The sequence below is a fragment of the Rhopalosiphum maidis genome, chromosome 3, assembly GCF_003676215.2.
Source record: "Rhopalosiphum maidis isolate BTI-1 chromosome 3, ASM367621v3, whole genome shotgun sequence".
NCBI lineage: Eukaryota > Metazoa > Arthropoda > Insecta > Hemiptera > Aphididae > Rhopalosiphum > Rhopalosiphum maidis.
Genome location: NC_040879.1, coordinates 41787339 through 41807383, shown reverse-complemented (window position 1 = coordinate 41807383; position 20045 = coordinate 41787339). Strand labels below are relative to the sequence as shown.

Below are 20045 nucleotides of genomic sequence, written 5' to 3'. Positions count from 1 at the left end.
TGCAATAAAGTTATTAGTATAATGTTTCATACGTAAGCTTACTTAATTTATAGCTTCATTTCATATTTTTATCATACTGTCGACTATCTATACCTATGTAATCAATGTAGAATCTACTAATGCAAAAAAGATATACATATAAAATATTTAAAATATTTATGTACAAATAGGCAATGAATAATAAGACAATTTATTTCATATAAAAACATTAAAAAAAAACTTTATTAATCATACATACAAAATCATAAACTTAAAATAATAATAAATGATAGGTAGTTTAAAATTGTTTACACACAAAATAGCCAAATTGGAGAAATAAATAATTTTTTGTATATAAACTACTTATATAATATGTATTATAGGCTTGGGGTGTACTTAAATATCATTGTAAATTGATTTTTCTAAGTATTTGTTTTTGTGCTTTAATGAATATACTAACAATATAATTTACTTAAATAGAAAATGTCAAAGCATCTTATAGACGAATTCCTTGGTTACGGGAACGAACAAAGTTCAAAAGTTCATCACTGTCTTCGCACACAAATGGTTTTAAATGGTGACATGCGACATCGTGCCACTTCACTCCGTCTTGGTAAAAATTATTCAATACAGCTAAACATGATTCATCATTGCCCTGAAAAATTCATACAATTATTTATTATCTTCAATAAATATACCTAAAATCTTTTATTTTTAAAATAATAAAATAACCGCTAAATTAGGTATTGGTACAAAAGTACCAGTACTAGAATATCATTTAATTTTTGTTAATCTTAAATTCTTCATGAATCAAAAACAAACTTTCCTTATTCTTTATTTTCAATCTATAAATAAGAGTTTTATCTCACAATTTTACACAAAATAAATATCCACGGAAATTGTAAATAAAAAGCTCGTTATTCACTCGCTAAGTATTTTTATTCGACGCATTTTTTGCAAAACTCTATTTTATTAATCGTTAAATTCATTGTTTAATTATTCGTTTAAAAATTGAATGAAAAATAATGATGATAAATAAATTATACAGCTCACACAATTTCTTAAAATATACTCGCCGTAGAGCATGGCCAGTTGCATATCCAAAATAACTTCATCCACCGCGCTGCTCGCCACGGTGGCATAGTAGGTGGTTGTCGGAAATTTGAAATACCAATCAGAAATCAACTGCACGTAACGGACGGACAGACAGTCCTACTTTTAACGATCGGGGCGTGTATGATTTTGACATTTTATAATAGGTACATGATATTATTTGAAAATATTGTATAAATTATTTTTCGTAAAGAGAAGTTAATAACTTTTGTATGACTTATTGACAAATTTATTTTTTGTGTAATATTCATTCATTTTCAATTCAAATTATAGTCCATGCCCACATAAAACATGTTACTTACTTGTGGTGCTTCCCTGTTGTCTGGTTGTGCTTGCCCAAATCCTCCAGTGTGACTCCAGTCACCAGAGTTACGTTGAGTAGTTGGGCCAATTTTTGCACCAGAACCAGACCAAAACCAACCGTTTACATTAGCAGGTACTAAATCAGGACGGTCACATCCATTAAAGTTACATTTTCGTCCCGATGTCCAAATGTATCTTATATTTCCTTTAAAATAAGTTTTTATTTAAACATTTTTGTGGTTTTTAAACATAGTATGGTTTACCTCTAGATATTCTTTGCTTAACGAACTCGTTCTCTTGTGGCGTTTCTAAACTTACCGCATCCATGCAATGTCTACGACAAATGTTTCTCGCATCAAGCCAATCTACTTCTAAACTTTTAGTGGGGGCATGTTCCCAGCTGAAAAAATAGGAATGCGTAACACCACGGGCATCTCGATATGAAGCATGACGAATTCCTAAAAAGAAAAATTTCAGTATTATTAATACGTTATTAATATGTGTACGTATCAACAACATATATTTTGTTACATTAAAACACACAAATTTTAATTCCAATCATTAATTTATACATTATACGTCATTATTATTAAATAACAATTTAATTAATAACTAAACTCGAGATCAATACATAAAAATATTTATATTTTGTTTAAAAAAATTAATGTAGTAGTAATAACTAATAATGACATTGGAAGATGTATGATAGAAAGTAATAGTAGTCGAACCACTCAGCCTTTCTATTATTATTTAGTGAGCATTTGAATTCAAAATGTATTAATTTTTGGAAAGTCTCTAGAAATGCTTTTAAAATACAAAATTCGTTTCATACACCAGAAAATTAAAAAGGGGACTTTTATTTCGCATTTTTTGTAACTCTTTTGTCATTTTGTTCATTTTTAATGCATATTAATTATCTAAACATTATATTATTTTATAGTTGCAATTTAATAATTAAATCAACAATTATTATTAATTTAAAATATTGGCTCGAGAAATTTGATTCCGACCTATTATTTTATATTTGTTGATCGTTCGAGTTATAATTTCGATATGTTGATTAGATATTTAGATCTTTATTCTTTATCTATCTACAGCACAATTTATGGCTGTAGTACGTCCAGTACTCAATCAAATGTTGAGTTTAATATAAATTAAATTACATATTTTGGTAAGTTTAGAATAAGTAAATCACCCTTAAAAATGATTTTTCACTTGCCAACGTTCAAAACCATAACTCGCGCATCCACTAAACATTTTCACTATATACATTTTTACCTACCAGAAAATATGACATACCTAGTATATGCGATTTGAGTCATTAAATAAATAATGGTCATGCAATACTATAATACCAATTATGATATCTAATATCTATCAATACAATAATAATTTACTTTTTCTGGGATGACGTAAAAATAATATAATACGATAATAAATAACAATATACACAATATATCAAGAAATACTTGACAATGGTGATCATTAGAAATACATCAAGTAACTAAGTTTTAGTTTGATAAATTATAATTAATTACATGAATAAAATACAGGGTAATTCTTTTATCATGAACCACTCATTATTTCAAAAAGTATTCATGTTTTTGAAAATATTTTTTTTACATAGTTTAAAGTTGTTAAAAAAACAATATTTTTATTAAAAAATTATATTTTTAAATATTTTTTATCCTTATATTTTTTTAAGTTTTTTACTTTTTTGAATAACAACATAGAGTTTTAATTTTATATTCCAAAGCAGAATAATTTTCTAAGTATTTTGATACATAAAAATCGAATTTAGGGTGAGTAGTTTATGAGTTATACGTATTTAAAGTTTAAACAGGCAGAGTAGTGGACAAACATTTTGCGGAGTAACCCCGTACCACTCTACTCCGCGCATCTAAACTTTAAATACTTATAACTCATAAACTACTCACCCTAAATTCGATTTTTATGTATCAAAATACTTAGAAAATTATTCTGCTTTGGAATATAAAATTAAAACTCTATGTTGTTATTCAAAAAAGTAAAAAACTTAAAAAAATATAAGGATAAAAAATATTTAAAAATATAATTTTTTAATAAAAATATTGTTTTTTTAACAACTTTAAACTATGTAAAAAAATATTTTCAAAAACATGAATACTTTTTGAAATAATGAGTGGTTCATGATAAAAGAATCACTATATATAGTTTTTGGTAAGTAATGTATTACACGAATACCGACATTCGTTTTATATTAAGAGCAAATAGCATTCATAAAATCATATTTTATTTGTATCTATACAAATTGAGTTTATTTTTGTAATAAAAATTAAATTTATAAACTTACTACTGGAACAACTTCGTGGATCTGGCAATGCTAATCTTCTCTGTGCTACAACAATTGTCAATCCAAAAACAAACAAAAATATTTGTTTTATCATTTTAAGCTGTAAAATAATAAAAGTAAAAATTAATATACAATAAAATTATATATATATAACTATGTAGGTGTGATAGTTATAAGATATAATTTATTTAGAAAGGTCGTGTATTGTGAGATGTATACACTTTTACAGTTAAGTAAGTTTTGAAGAACTAAAAAAAAAAACATTAGTACATGTCTTTAGAGAGGCGATTTCTGCTTAATTTGAGTAAGTTTTAAAAACAATTTGGTTCAAATTTGATCAAAAAATAGATTAGAATCAATTTGCTACAAAATTTTACAAGAATTTGATATAATATAGATATATTAGTTTTCAGTTATAACACAGCCTATAATATCTCCAGAGTTCGGCATAATTTTTTTTTTTTTAATTTTTATTTGCAAACAATAGGAAGGTGTTAATTTTTAGTTGTCCATAGATAGTTTATTATTTATTAAAATGTATATTTTTAACAATACTATTTTTTTCAATTAACCATTTTTCCAAACTATAATACTTGCTAAGAACTATTTTATGGTGACTACCTCGGTAAGACTTTGTATGTTGATAATTATTACTTCATACTTTGTAGTTAGTAGTAATAACTGTATACATTGGTATTTGGCACACATCTTATTTCTTGTGTATATCATCATAGATCCAATAAATAAAAGACACTGTGTTGAAATATTAAAATATACATTTCTATAATATCGTATAAGGAAAGTAATTTACACAATGTTAATTTATTACTTAGACGTAGATAGTATGGTAAACAGCTTTCAAGTCTATCAGTTACCCAATTCACAGAGCGTTGCATTTATAGTACCATTAAATTACGAATATACTTTTCTTTTTATTTATACGCCCAACTACCAAATATTAATTAAAAACAATTACATTTTTATGACTCGAATACTTCTTTTATTTTCATTATACATTGAACTACGACCTTTATTATGCATACAATATAATACATGTATTTTAAAATAAAGCAGTTACAATAGATTCCCACAAGTCCTTACTCATTCACACGTATGTGACCTACTGAAAACAATGGACCATTTTATGCTTCACATAGTTTTAGGATAGTAAAAAAAATGTATTAATTAATTTAATAATCGTCCATCACATAGGTAATACATTTTAATTTATAAAAGTATAATCATAATATGATTTTTTTCGTAACGGTAGTCGAAGTCTGTTTAATATGGAAATATACGCTTATTAAACATAAAAATTCCTAGAGAAATTTCGTCGTTTGGTCATCGGTATATTATTATATTATACCTATGTGCTGTCGGAACGTCCATATGATAGTAAATAGTATAATAGCTTTCTTCGTGGTGAAGGGCACCACGTACCTACGGCATAGTTCATGCATGAAATATGTATAATGTATATGTGTACATTACAGTTATATTCAATATATTATAATTATTGGAATCATACACTATATTTTCGTATCGTGTTCCTTGTCAGTAGGAATCTAATGATGATTTACGATATAACGTATTGTTGTCTGATAATAATTTACTGGAGCCCAATTTCGTAAATATTTTAAAATAACAGTCATTCGAATAAAAAAAAAAAAAATGATAATAACCTCATATTAATGAGATTTAAACTTATTATCGTATACCTAACAATGTCTGAAAGGGTTACTGTTATAAGCAATATAGAGTGCTTAAAAATAAATACATGTATGCGTAAATATTGAAATAGGTACGAATTTCGAGATCTTCAAAAGATATAAATCTTACGGTATATTACGAATACCGATAAAACCTTGGATACACAATATAGTTAGTTAATCCCAAATAAATTTTATAGTTACGGACTTATACAAACGAGATTTAGTGAATCTTAGGATAAACAACCGGTGTTGGTAAAATTAAATATACAATATAATTGTTATTCGTCAAACAGTATCACAATTTGACTGGTAGACAAGGTACGACTGTTTAAAAAAAATTTTACAAATAGATGTATGTGCGACTTAAAATTTCACATTAGCCAAGCCTGCACAAATAAATAATTTTAATATTTAATAATAATATAGATTTGTATATCTATCTAATATACTAGTAGGGAGTAGCAAATATAATACCTAATAAACTTTGATCATAATTATTATAATATTATTAACATCATATAATTGGTAAAAAATTTCGTACTTTTACCAACGCTAGCTGGTTGTTTATTCTAAGATTTACTCAATCTAGTTTGTAAAAGTCAGAGCTACAAAAATCATTCGAGGTTTGACCAAGTTATTTTATGTATACTAGGTAAAATCCTAGATTTTATCGGTATTCGTACTTTTTCCGTAACATTTGCTCCTAATAATAATAATAATAATAATAATAATAATAATACATTATCACACTTTCAAAAAGTTTTACCGTTGAAACTTTTAAAAGTTCAATAGCCGTTAGGAACTTTATATAAACTTTAAATAGGTTCTAACTTAAATAATAAATAATATTAAACCCATTAGAAATAATTATGTTGAAAATTTAAAATATAATTATTACAATTAAGAACGTATATTCAAAATACTTTTTGGGTAGTAAAAAAGTTTCAAAGAAATTAATAAATCGTTTATGCATATTATTCTGTTAAAACCTAAGTCTAGTTGTTACCCTTAACTTCAGAGGTATTTTTCATTGTGTTATTTATAGAAGTATTTGTGTAAGGAAGACAACAATCGACAAATATTAAAAAAGTCGTTCGAATTTACCGTGATAAGAAACTTATGTAACCTAAATACTTCGATAATTTATGATTTATCCTTATATTTATAATACATCATCAACTTGACGCCGAAGTTAATTAAACGAGATGATTGTCTACTGTGCTACTTTGCCTACTTTTATTCGTGCAGGATGTCCCTGCATGATTATCCGGCATGTTGTCGTGAATCTAGTACAAAAACACATTACTCCAGCTCATGTTAAATAACAGTGTTAAAAGTATAAAATAATGTAATATTATCACCCACTCCAACTCTTAATTTAAAGATATTTTACATGCTTACAGTCCTGTTCGTGTTATTATTAATGTATTCGTTTAATACATTGTTGCTATATACATGTATACTTAAATTTATATATAAATATAAGATCACAGCTCGCTACACTATTTATAAATTTTCTACATATTATAGGCGAGTTTCGGCATTACTGTAATCAATAAAAAGGAGACAATTAACTTAGAAAAATTGTTTGTGGTTTTTTGCATAACAAATTAAGTAAGATTTTAAAATCTCAGGCTCTTATTGTTTTAGCAAAATTGTGAAATATAATTTAATGAAAACAAAAAATACCTAATTACGTTTTCATGAGAATCGTCTATTATCAGATGCAGTTGTTACGTAAATATTTCTTGCATAATTATCTGGTCTTTCCTACCAATTAAAAAAAAAAACGTTTAATAAATCAGGTGATGTACATTTTTTACTCATTTCTTATTAATTGCTTTAACCATATAACATAATCCCTATAATACCTTATTATTAAAATATATATGGATAATGAATTGTGAAATTATATAAATTTAAAGTTAAAATATAAAATAATAAAAATTTACGCTTGATCACTTTTACATGAAGACGACGAAATATTAATTTTAATTTTTAATAATCCTATTCCTAATACACATAAACACGTACAATATTAGAATTATAAAGATATAAAAACTAATTTAAAAAGTTAAAAAATTATCTTAATTCATTAGGACTAAATAATAATTGCGTTCTAGAGATAGTATTAATTTTAATAAATTATTTTTAGTTTTAATTAAAATGTTTTTTTTTTTTTTTTTAATGATTAAAATTAGATTTAACGTATAAGGTTATTACCCTGTGTATAGTATACAAAAATTATAGAAACAAGTAAATAAAAGTTTTTTTTAACATTAACTTATTTATTAATAAAAGAGGTTTTAAGGTTGTTTAAAATATTAATTTTTGTTGGAAATGTTAGGATTTTTGAGGTGTTGTCTGAGTTGTCTTCATTGAGAGCTTCTTCTAGTTTATTCGGTATTGATAAGGTATTGATTGTATTTTGGAATTCTAGACATTCTTGGGTGATATGTTCAATAGTTAAGACAACTAGGCATTTGTTGCATATCATGGGAGTTGGATTTTTATTGTTATGTTTATTATACACACATACATATATATTTCTTTGTATATACCTCCTCTCTCTTTCTTATAAGTGAACACAACAGTAAAAATCAGTTATAAACTTAATCTGTTTTAGTGTTTTATACAAAAATAGTATCCAGTTACTCAGTAGCTAGTTCATCCGTTTTTTTTTTTCAATATCTATAATAATGGATAATCGAAATTAATACGAATAAATATAGGACCGACAGCTATGAATTTTTCAAAATAAAGTCAATAAATGTATCCGAAATGCACAGTGACACGACATCGGAATCTCGCTACATCATAGCGAATATATCATATTATTATTACCATTTACCACCACCATAACAATAAAAATTTTGTCACTATGGAAATTTATCCCTTTACCATTCAATCCAATTAACACGACACTGATAGGTAGTATTTATTTATAAAACCATCATTATTAAAATGTGTATCTAATCTAAACATTATATGTTTTAATTTTAAACAATATTTACAAATATTGTTGTTTGCTATAATAGATATGGCAAATAAATTAAGTGGTACATATTTGTAATGTTGCATAAATTAAATAATACTTAATATTTAAAATTGCTTAATAAATAAATTGCATATATTAATGCTAGTAAAATATTTGTAATTTCACCACCAACATGGTTCAAAAACATCATCATCATCAACAGATCATTTTCAAATGATACCTAATTCTCTTATAGTAAACATTTAATTTGTAATCTAAGTATATACGATATAGCTGAAACTAACTTAACTATTTTAATTAGATACACAATTAAAGGTCACTGTAAGGTGACTGAACAAAAAAAAAAAATTATTGCCAACAGTAAAAAACATTGTTATTTTCCTTAATAAAACGCATAGGTAGTTATATTTTTATTCCATCGAGCCCATTAGAAAGTTATTTTATCATTCAATGCATGGTAGTAAATATTCAACTGTATACTTTGTGTATATTTATGAACATATATTTTCTCTTGTAAAGTATCATTATGATTCATTTATAAGAGAAACGTATATTGCCAGTGTTAAAGTATGTAGGTACCTATATCCTAATCAACGTCAAACATCGAAAAGAGAAATCAACGACGAATCATCTTTCGGGGCCATTATAGGTACATACTGTATTTATTGTTATTACACGAAACCGGAAAAGTTTTCATGATCAAGTCCAAGAATACGTTATTAAGACGAATGTAAACATTTAATCATAACTCGATAATCTTGTGTAACCTAATATTTTGTTTGTAGCACACACAGGCACGACTCATGCAAACGGCAAATACCTGCACATCACACGCTCTTTAACCGGTTACATTCCAATTAAATGGTTTCTGTGTCAGTAAGCCAAACACCGTTAGGAGTTCATATGTATGTTAGTCTATTTTTTTTATTACCTTGCTCAAATTCGTAGTATCGTAATATTTACGAGTGCAACGTTTTACAGGGAAGTTATAAATATTTTTTTTATATTTAAACATTTTAACATTTTATATTTTATCAACGCAGACAATAGATAAAATTAATGATAAGGTTCTACGTGCCAATAATGTAGTACCTAGGTACTATTATAGTTATGAACATTGTACATTAGCAACATGATTCTGAATTATTGTTGTTTTATGAGTTTTATTTTAAATGTTCATTTCTATACTTAGAGTTACTTATTAAAATCTAACTGCGCTTGATAAGGGATAGCTAACACCTATACAACTAGATTTAACGAGTTTTTAAAATATTATTTTTATTTTTTGACAAAATGTATAAAACAATATGTAATTGTATTTATTTATGTGTTAAATAATTATTTTAACTTTTCATTCTTAATTAAACAATTAAAATTACAACTATTTTCAATAAACATGATAGACATTTACGATTTTCTGTTGTCTTTTTGACAGATTTTTGGTACAGGTCATACATCTTGTGGGATTTTGAATCTGATATAGATACCAACTATAAAAAAGTCATCAAACAATAAAGAGAAAATGTACCAACAGTTCTAAAATATTATGCAAAATATACTTTGTAAAATAAATTCATTCACAATTATGCTTACGATTGTAACAAAATACCAAAAAGTAATGTGTGTAAAATAATAAAATCAATAAATTAAATGGTGTACTATAAAAAAAAATAGATAGACAAGTTAAATAAAGTGTTATTTTTTGAAAGAATTTATAAATAAAAAAAAGAATCATTTTTCATTAAAATATCATTATTATATATTGATAGAAGACGCCAAATACCTATGTAATAAAAACATTGAAACAAAATTTAAATACTTTTACATAAACTAACGTCTAAAATATTTTACTTTAATTGGTAATGTCTCTTATCGAATTTCATTGATATGTAAAATAATTAAATGTATAGACCTGCACATAAAATCATTAATAAACATCAGTAAAACGAGTTAGGTATTTATTAGTATCAATTAATTAAAGTTGTAATAATTTGTATAATATGATATAATTAAACGATTCATTTAGGGAGGAATATATTAATATATTAAGAGGTTTTAATTTAACTTTATCAATAAATATTGAAGTTGTACAACTATGTGTACTACAGTGTAATTGTATAATGCGGTGTCGTTTTAATTTATTCACTTCAAATCTTCAACTATTAAGTTAACTATAAATAAAAATTTTAAATAATGTGATATAAATATAATTCATGTGTATACCTACATAAAAATAAGAAGAATGTACTTATGAACAAATAATAAATCGTTACGAAATAATAGTAAGTATTAAAATGTATGGACTTATGATGTCTACCTATTGAATTGCATTAACATTTAGAAAGCCATCATAATATAATATAATATAACTATTACTTAGGTAATAATTATTTATTATTTATTGCAATATAATTCTTTAATAAAAACTTGGAATTAAGTAAAAAAAAAAAAAAAATTGAAATAATAATATTTATAGCCTATAGGTATATTAAAGTTGTTGTAAAACATAAGAAAAAAAGAGTTCTTAGCTGAAATAAACTGTATTAGTATGATATTGTATTATTAAATTAACTAAAAATGTATTCAGTTTCTTAGTTAAAATACTATATTTTATTGGAACAATTTTTATAGTAAGCATTTCTAATCGGTGGAAGTACGAACAATATATCATTATCATTAGGACCACTGAAGAGAAATGCACTTGTGTGACCAATTGATCTCTCCGTTTAATAACCGTTTCGGTGAAAACTGCTACAAGTAGAATAAAAAAAAAAAACTCAAAGAAAATTATAAACCAATTTGAGGTTCTTAGAATAATATCGTTATCATTAAAATGGTAATTATTTTAATTAATCAGTGTATGTGCACGTTGAGAAAATTAGGTTTGATAGACAGCATAATTATTTTATTGCTTAAATTAAGAACTTTTAGAAAAAAAAGTATCAAACAAGAAGATGCGGAAATCTGCCATTATGATAATCATAATAACAGTGTAAAAAAGGGTTAGATATTAAATCGACAATCATATATTAAGTATTTATACTTCAAATTATATGAAAGACGCTGAAAAAATATTTAAATGTAATTACATACGTTCAATATTAATTTTGTGGTAATTGTACTATTTTATAGCTATAGAAACTTTGTGATTAATGATAATTAAATTAATGTTTATAGAATCCGGTGATAGAGCGTAACTAATTTTTTTTTTAGGTAAATTTTCATAATCATAAAAAATCGTACAATAATTAAATTATTAAATTTTAAGCGAGGGTTTAAACGAAACGAGAAAGCTATTTATATTATGTTTAGCTATCATAGATTACATTACATCATTTCATTGAAATATTTAAATTTACATATTTTTGATACAATATAGTTTGAAAAGTTAAATTAAATAAACCCAACGTACTCTTATAAGGACAAGGCCATATTTAGACAGGAACAATGAGACATTTTCAGTGGACATATTCGCGACAGATGTTCATGCCCCGCCGATAACAGTTAAACAAAATACGATATGTACCGGTTCACATTAATCATAATTTGAGCTTTCCGTCCACGGCGTAACATGTTTAATTATTATCACACAGATCACCGACCATAGTCTGTCGTAGTGTCATCGTACGTGTAGTTTCTTCAATGAGTATCTGCTTGTAGTTAAATAATTTAAAATTTCAAAAAAGTGGTGGTTTTATGGAGAGGTAATGAGTTGTGAGTGGGTCATCCCCTAGAAAATGTGTGAATACGTAGTAACTCATAATCATTACTCATCATATTGATAGTAATAAAAATATAAAACATTTAATATAAACAATTATTATTTCGATTATTATAATATAGGTACAAAGTGTATAGCTCATAAAATTACTAATTACTTATACTTGAAAGAAACTTGTTAAAGTGTGTAAAACAAATAATCCTAACGTAAAATGTGCCATTTATAATATACAATTCACTGATAAATATGATATAACTATGCAAGTAGGTATACTTTCAATAATAAAATTAATTATGTTTTTCAATTATTAATACAAGACATTATTATAAAATATTTGTTACCGCCGTATAACAATTAATAATTGAATATTTAAATTATATTAATTATTGAATAATTCAATAACTACATGTCAATAATTATTATGTACCTTTATACTATTACCAGGTAGGTATTAAATTGTTCACAATTCACAATTTCATTAGTTTAAAAACTTTTTTATATCGTTATTAATTATCATCTAAACATTTATTATGAATTTATCATATGGTTATTTGTCGTGACATGAACATTTTTATTTTATTTTTTGAAATGTATTTTGAATGTGTACATTAAAAAAATATATAAAGCCCTGGGACCGTGGCCCGTTTAATAAGGCTTGCCATTGAGTTACATTATTATGTAATAGTATAATATGATATGAGTATAATATTCTATTCTCATGAAAATTTAAAATAATTATCTGTGCATATCTGGCGCCATATTTTTGTTACTCTTGACGATTTTTTTTTTATTCACCATCCAATTAATATTTTTTGATAGGTGCTTCTAATGTGTATTATGTAGACTCGTGATCGTACCTACATTGGACGTGTCATTACGGTTTGTTTGAACAAAAATGTAATTTAAAATACTCGACACTTAATTCACTATTTTAATACCTAATCTACTTTTACTTTTTGAATGTATTACCTAACATAACTACCGCTATTGCAATTTGTGTGTATATTTATAGTGTATTGTATACTTTTATGAAGACTAATTTTATTATTCTAAGAAAATGAGATTATAAAATGTACTTCTCATAGTTTCTTAATGTATAGATAACTTCAAAATATAACACGATGTGCACATAGGTAAATGTGAAAAATATTTCTTTACAAATTTGATTACGAAACTTTCTTCTTTTATAATAATTAACGATTATTCAATATTATCACCAACTTCAAACTTCAAAGTACTGTAATAAATAATTATTTTTAGATTTCTCTTCAACTATAAATTAAACATTAATTCGTGATTTTTTCAATATTATTTTTTTTTCTATTCTATAGAATCTATAGAATAATTTATTAACTTCCTATAGCTATTTAGATTATTCCTATATTTTAATTTATTTTTCTAAACCTAGTAAATTTAAAAAAAAACCAACAGATGGTTGGTCATATCTATTTTAATTTACTCATATTGGCGTAGGGCGGTTATATCTACAGGAATATTATACATTTAAAAACAAATAAAGAAATAAACCATCGTATTAAAAAATGTGCAGAACTCAGTTTAAATTATGTTTACTGGAATATTGATTCAATATGTATTAAAACGTTATATTGTTATCAGCAGGGTTGGAATTTATATGTAACAGAAAACCAAAAAATATGTACGTAAAAAATGTACGCAATGTAATTTTATTAAAATGGCCAAAATATGTAATAAAAAAAAAATTAAAAATATGTAACCGTGTTGAATTAAATGCAGTTTAGAATAATTTTTGAATACAATTCATTGTTTTTAATTTTTTATCAATTCAAAGTAAAACTATGCAAATCATTTAGTGTTTTAAATTTCCATAGTTAAAACTATGAAACTATTTAAATTTATATCTATACTAAAGAACGTTTCACATCATGAGACCTAAACGGCGTATACTTCATGGCTGTTTTTTCATTGCTTTTGTTTCACTTGGCTAAAAATTGAGCGCCGTCGTGTCTTCATTCTCAATACCACAAAGAATGTTCCTGTATATTTAATGGGTTCCAATCTTAAATTTGTTTAAACTGCGTTCATTTTATTCTTTGATAATTCAGCTGTTGAGTCATCCGATTCATTATTTTTTTTAAATTGATAAATCAATGATTGTTAAGGTTTCATTTAACGGAGTCTTGGTAATTTCTAGCGTTGATATTGATTAACCCAAGAAACTAAGCGTAGACAAAATACCCGATAGAGTAGATTTTATATTAGATCTCTGAAAAATGTATTTTCTCTTGAAAATTGATGCTGACTGTTCAGTATCCAACATAACCACTACATTTTTAATTTATCTTAATATTTGCAATAATTATTTATTAAATACAAATAAATTATATTCCTATACACACTTACAATTTTCATGAATACTATTATCGATGTGTAAATTCGTAATACTATTAAAACACCAATTTTGATTATTTAAATTGACAAATTATTTTAATAGTATTAGGAATAAAATTTACAAAATATGTAAATAAAGCGGAAATTTTACAAATAATTTAAAAATACATAAATGTTAATGTTTGTTATATATTTAATTTAATTTATTTTTATTTTTATGAAGGAAAAAATAATTATTTTTCTTGATTATAAAATTAGAAAGAAAATTAATTGATTTTTCTGGGACAATGGAGGAAAATTGTCATACAAAATAATAGTTTAGTCTATTATTATAGGCGATTTAAAATTACATATAGACCTAAAACTACACTGCAATAGTAACAATCAGAAAAATTTTATAATCGGTTCTTCGAATAGTTTATATTTCCGTTTTCACGGTAAAGAGTTTCACTAAACGATTAAACGAATGGAAAAATTGTGAAAAATGGTGGAAATTACAGCATGCCCATTTTGATTAGAACAATGTTATTGCAAATTTAAAAAAACGATTCAGAACAGAAACGGTGCATTAGCCATCTATTTGTAATGATATTTAATAATTTATATGTACATATTACTATTCGTATTGTCAGTTGTGAACACAGGATTTTGATTTTTGAAGGCGTTAATTTTGCAGGAATTAATTTCTATTCATAATACAGTTATTTCAATTTGTAGATACTCAGATCACCAAAATTGGTATTCACATGATTTTGTTTAACTTAAACTTTTAACTAATAATTATTAATATTTTAATTGTATTTATAATTTCTATAAATACAATTATTTATTTAAGGTAGTTTTAAGATATAATGAGAATAATACGAAAAAAGGCAAGTAGGCAACCATTCTACTATAAGATAGTTAAGTGTACCTAATACCTAGTCATTGAGTAAGGATAGTTTAGTAACGGATGTGTTAAATTTGAAATAAAAATGATGAGTACTTTATTGCATAAATACATAAAAACGATTCTGAACGAAGGCCTGTCAGCCAATATAACTAATATTTATATTTATATAATAGTAATAATTTATTTTACTATTAATAATACGATAGGTAGAATAATTTTTTTTTCAAAAGAAAATGTATATTTATTATATGACTCAAATTTGCTTCGAATCATTTTTAATGCAGACGCTGTTTGACGCGACTTTCTGTTATAATAAAAATAGTAATGTACCTACTCAACTACTATTCACTCCTACTCAATCATCAATATTTTACTTAAAGAATTTAACAAATGTCAAATTTAATATTAACAATATTTAAATTTAAAAAATCAAAAACAATATTTATCTTATCTTAGACTATTGTCAACGTTTTTATAAATAAATTTTGCTTATGTATTTTCGGTAAATCTGTTTAAATATTTTTGTAAGTAAAACTCACGAGGAAACATATTCAATAGCTAAGACTTAATTATCTAAACTATCTAAATTAAAAATCTTATAAATCTAATGACAAAATAATTTAAAAATTTCTGTAATTTTGTCGTTGTTTGAATTTCTAACTCTAATAAGAAATATGTGTCTATGTTTTTTCAAATAAATCGAAAAATAATAATCAATAAGAGAACATAATATTTGCGATAAATCTTCAAAATGTTATTTTTTTCAAACTTCTATTCTATAAAACTATTGTTTCCAAAATATAATATAAAAACTAGGTATCAAGTGGGTCATTAGAATGAATGTGTTAAATTATTTGAACCTATGACATATAATTGTACAACGAAAAAAATTACGCCAACGCATTTTTAATATTTATTTTATAACCACTAGGTATGTGGGATCATATATTCAATTATCAAAGTTTTTAACCGGGTAAAATTATTTTATCGACAATAATTTAGAAAAAAAATCAAAAATTTCTCATGCCCAAAATACCTCAAAAAGTGGAAAAATATTTTGTGTTTATTAAATGCTGATACCTATACTAGTATACAAATACAAATTTAAGTTTAAGTGTTTTATAAGTTATATATCAAAAAAACTTAATTGATTTTTTAAAAAACTGGTATTGCGTAAAAATTCTTGTTTTTACTTAATTTTGTGTTTGTTTATCTTGAATATTTTCAAATACTGGGGGTTTTTTTAATTTAAAAATTCTTCAAAAGAACAAACTATATCCATTTTTTTTTTTTTTATCAAAAACAACCCTCAAAGTTGAATATTGAATCACTTTTTCAACTATTTGTTGTGTACACATATACATACATTCACATAAAATCAATATATTTATCACTCCGCTCAGAATTTAAAAAAAATCGTTTCATACCATTTATAATATTTTTGTGATATTAATTGCGACCGTGATTTCTGCATACGTAAATAGAATTATTATAATAAAAATAATAAATAGAAATTAAGCATCGGATATCTAAATATACTTTGCATGATACATATTAAAATAACTTTCATAGGATTATAGGAAACTTATGAATGCACGTTAATAAATTATAAAAAAATTCATGAATTAAATCTTAAAAATTATATATTTATATAATATAATATACCGTATATTATGTAGGTATTACATTTTTATAAACAATAGATATAAGTTATTAATAACATTATATTATTTGTCAACCTGCAGTTTACAAATTTATAATTTTATAAATTAATTTTAACAAAAATGTATTTTTCATAAAATTACACGTTTTTATATTATATCTGCAAGTATTATTGATAATTATTTGTATTGCTTTATCATGTATTGGTTGAGCTTAATATAATACCGTATAATAAAGATGAGTAACGTGACAATCATAGTACCTAACAATAATAAATTACAACTTTTATATTTATATATTCTACACATCGTGGATGCAGAAAAAACTAAAACGATAATTTAAAGTAAAAACACTAAAATAACAAATAAAAAGTTACACAATAATCAGGACTTTAGTAAGATATAATATTTAATCATAAAATATTATAACAATACAAATAGAACTTGAAGTACCTACACAGAATAATTATTGTATTTTAATTGGTATTACCCACATCAAATTTTAATCTTTCAAAATCGTTTACAAGTTATTTTTGCAGTCGTTTGGCATATTTGAAGGTATTCTAATTGATTATGTATCAACTATACTCACTCAGCATAAAATACCAATTATTTAAATGAAAAAAAATCAAATCAAGAGATTTTCGATATCTTTAGATATGTAATAATTAATTATAACGTATTAAGACGTTTGAAATATTATTAATTTTAAATAAAAGGCCGTAAATTAAGAAAATAATTTGTGTGATATTGTATTGTATCCGTCTTACGAACGTACAGCATGGACAATTTATGTTCAACATTTTGAATTTTGTATACTAAGTTTTAATAATACAGTGATCGGCTTATTATTTAAGCTATAATATAAGTTTATTTACTTAATATATAGTATTAACCAATTATCATACTAACCTAATTATCAGTTAAATAAAAATAAATATTTTTTCATACATTAATTAATATATTGTTGAATATTGATAAAAAAAAACTTTAATATTAATAAAAGTACATATACTTTAGTACACGTTAAATACTTTGTTTAGAATATTGTGATTTAAATCCGATTTTTTTTTCGTTAGCTTTCCGCGATTAAAATAAAACATTTTGTTGTAGGTCATTGACTTGTATACTGTACAGTGTACATATTAAACTATTGATATTTTTCTGTGTAGGTAAACCAGTTTTATGTATGAGACTGACTTAAATTTTCGTAGAAAAATATATTAAAAATAAAATATGCCTTAGAAGTAATGAAATAAATATTTGGGAAGTATCTACTTAAAACAATGGTAACTGCAATTAATCAGTATTTTTATTCATTTAATATGGACATATACAAAATATTTAATATTAAATAGGTAATTATATATTTTTTTTCGAAAGAATGATACCATAATACTGTTATTAAGTCCTTTTTATTACAAATTTTAAAAATATTTATTATAAAATACGCAATCATTAATAATTTGTATCTTGTGGATATTAGTAATATTTTAATGTAAAACTAAAATGTATCAACTAAAGGAAAATTTATGAATATTTCAGAAATATACAGATAATATCATATGGGTACGAAGATATTTTAGAAAGATTAGATGTTGTTGAATTTCTTCTAAATTACGATTTATTTTACCTACATATTTTATACTAAAATGTTCCATTGTTTTTGGGAAGCAATATAGCTTATACTAAAACAAACAATGAAATAACAAACTATAATGTTACCCATGGTTTGAAATTTCGGATTTTTATTATTATTTATCTCATTGATTTGTTCATGTAAGATTTTGTAAAATAAATGTTATAAATGGAGCTTTTCGAAAACACATTTTGTGAGTATTAACCTAAACGAAAATTAATATAATTATTGATTAAGAGGAATATTATTACTAAAAATAGAATTTATATAAATTAAGAATAATATGACTCGGCGTTGTAAAAAAATTATTCTGTATGATGTATTGAAACAAGACTAAAATAATTTATTTATATTTAGAAGTTCATCTTACCTGGATATACGGGCAACGGTTATTTACGATAGCCGACTTCTACAAGAAGACCGTACGAACAACACACTGCGACGTGGTATGATTAACAGGTACGACTAAACTGGTCTTCTGCATTCCGAGTGCGTTTATAGTCATCGTCCTACTTTTACTACGATATTCCAAATCCTCCACTTGTAACGGCTTTACACTGTAACCTACATCAGATACTCTCTTCCTGCAAGTAACTGTATTGTTTATCTTAGTAGTCCCCTTCTCTTTTCAATTGCAAAAAATAAAATAATAAATAGATAGGTAGGTATAACATATTATAAGTACTTTTTTAAAACTTGTACATTATGTATAGACACATTTTTAGCGAATTTATTAAATTGTTTATTACTATTGATGTTTTACGGTTAAAAAATTTCTTAATTATTACATTAATAAAAATAATTAACAGTTAATATATATCATATTATTTAATAGTTATTAATAAACCATTTTATAGCAACATAGATAACTTTGGCTATTGATTAAATCGATAATAATATTCACACTAATAACAACAAAACAGGCATGAAGTTATCAATACGTAATATAAATGGTTAAGTAATTTACTTTGTTGGACTAGGTAACTTATTTAGTTAAAATAATAAATTGTAATTGTTTTATTTAAATACATACACTTACCAATAAACAACACTTTAACCTTTATTTATACATTTTTGTTTCTAAGATTGAATATGTGTTTTAACACGGATAAATAGGGAGTATTTACAACCATATTTTACAAATACCTTATATTTTTTAGTTAGTATTTTTTAGAAACACAGAAACACGTATAAATAAGTAGGCAAGTGGTTTCCATTCTGCTGAAAACTAGGTGGCGAGTGGGTCATTACGATGGATAAATTAAATTTGAATCCCATGATATCATTGTCTGTAAAAAACAATTCTAAGCATAGGTGGTCTATCG

General features: G+C 24.6%; 1 protein-coding gene across 1 annotated transcript; it reads right to left on the bottom strand.

Moving 5' to 3' along the window:
- Window positions 1-335: 335 nt before the first annotated feature.
- On the bottom strand, window positions 336-19238 carry LOC113556113. Its single transcript, XM_026960872.2, has 5 exons — window positions 19091-19238; window positions 3728-3827; window positions 1659-1853; window positions 1395-1600; window positions 336-634 (listed from the first exon to the last, which is right to left on the bottom strand). The coding sequence occupies exons 2-5, from the start codon at window positions 3819-3821 to the stop codon at window positions 476-478; spliced, it is 654 nt and encodes a 217-aa protein (XP_026816673.1). The 5' UTR covers window positions 3822-3827; window positions 19091-19238; the 3' UTR covers window positions 336-475.
- Between the last annotated feature and the right edge of the window lie 807 nt (window positions 19239-20045).

Coding starts and splice junctions, on each gene's coding strand:
- LOC113556113 (XM_026960872.2), bottom strand. CDS start 3,821: ATGATAAAACAAATATTTTTGTTTGTTTTTGGATTGACAATTGTTGTA. Junction 1,854..3,727: donor TCCACGAAGTTGTTCCAGTA/GTAAGTTTATAA, acceptor TTTTCTTTTTAG/GAATTCGTCATGCTTCATAT. Junction 635..1,394: donor ACAACAGGGAAGCACCACAA/GTAAGTAACATG, acceptor TGAATTTTTCAG/GGCAATGATGAATCATGTTT.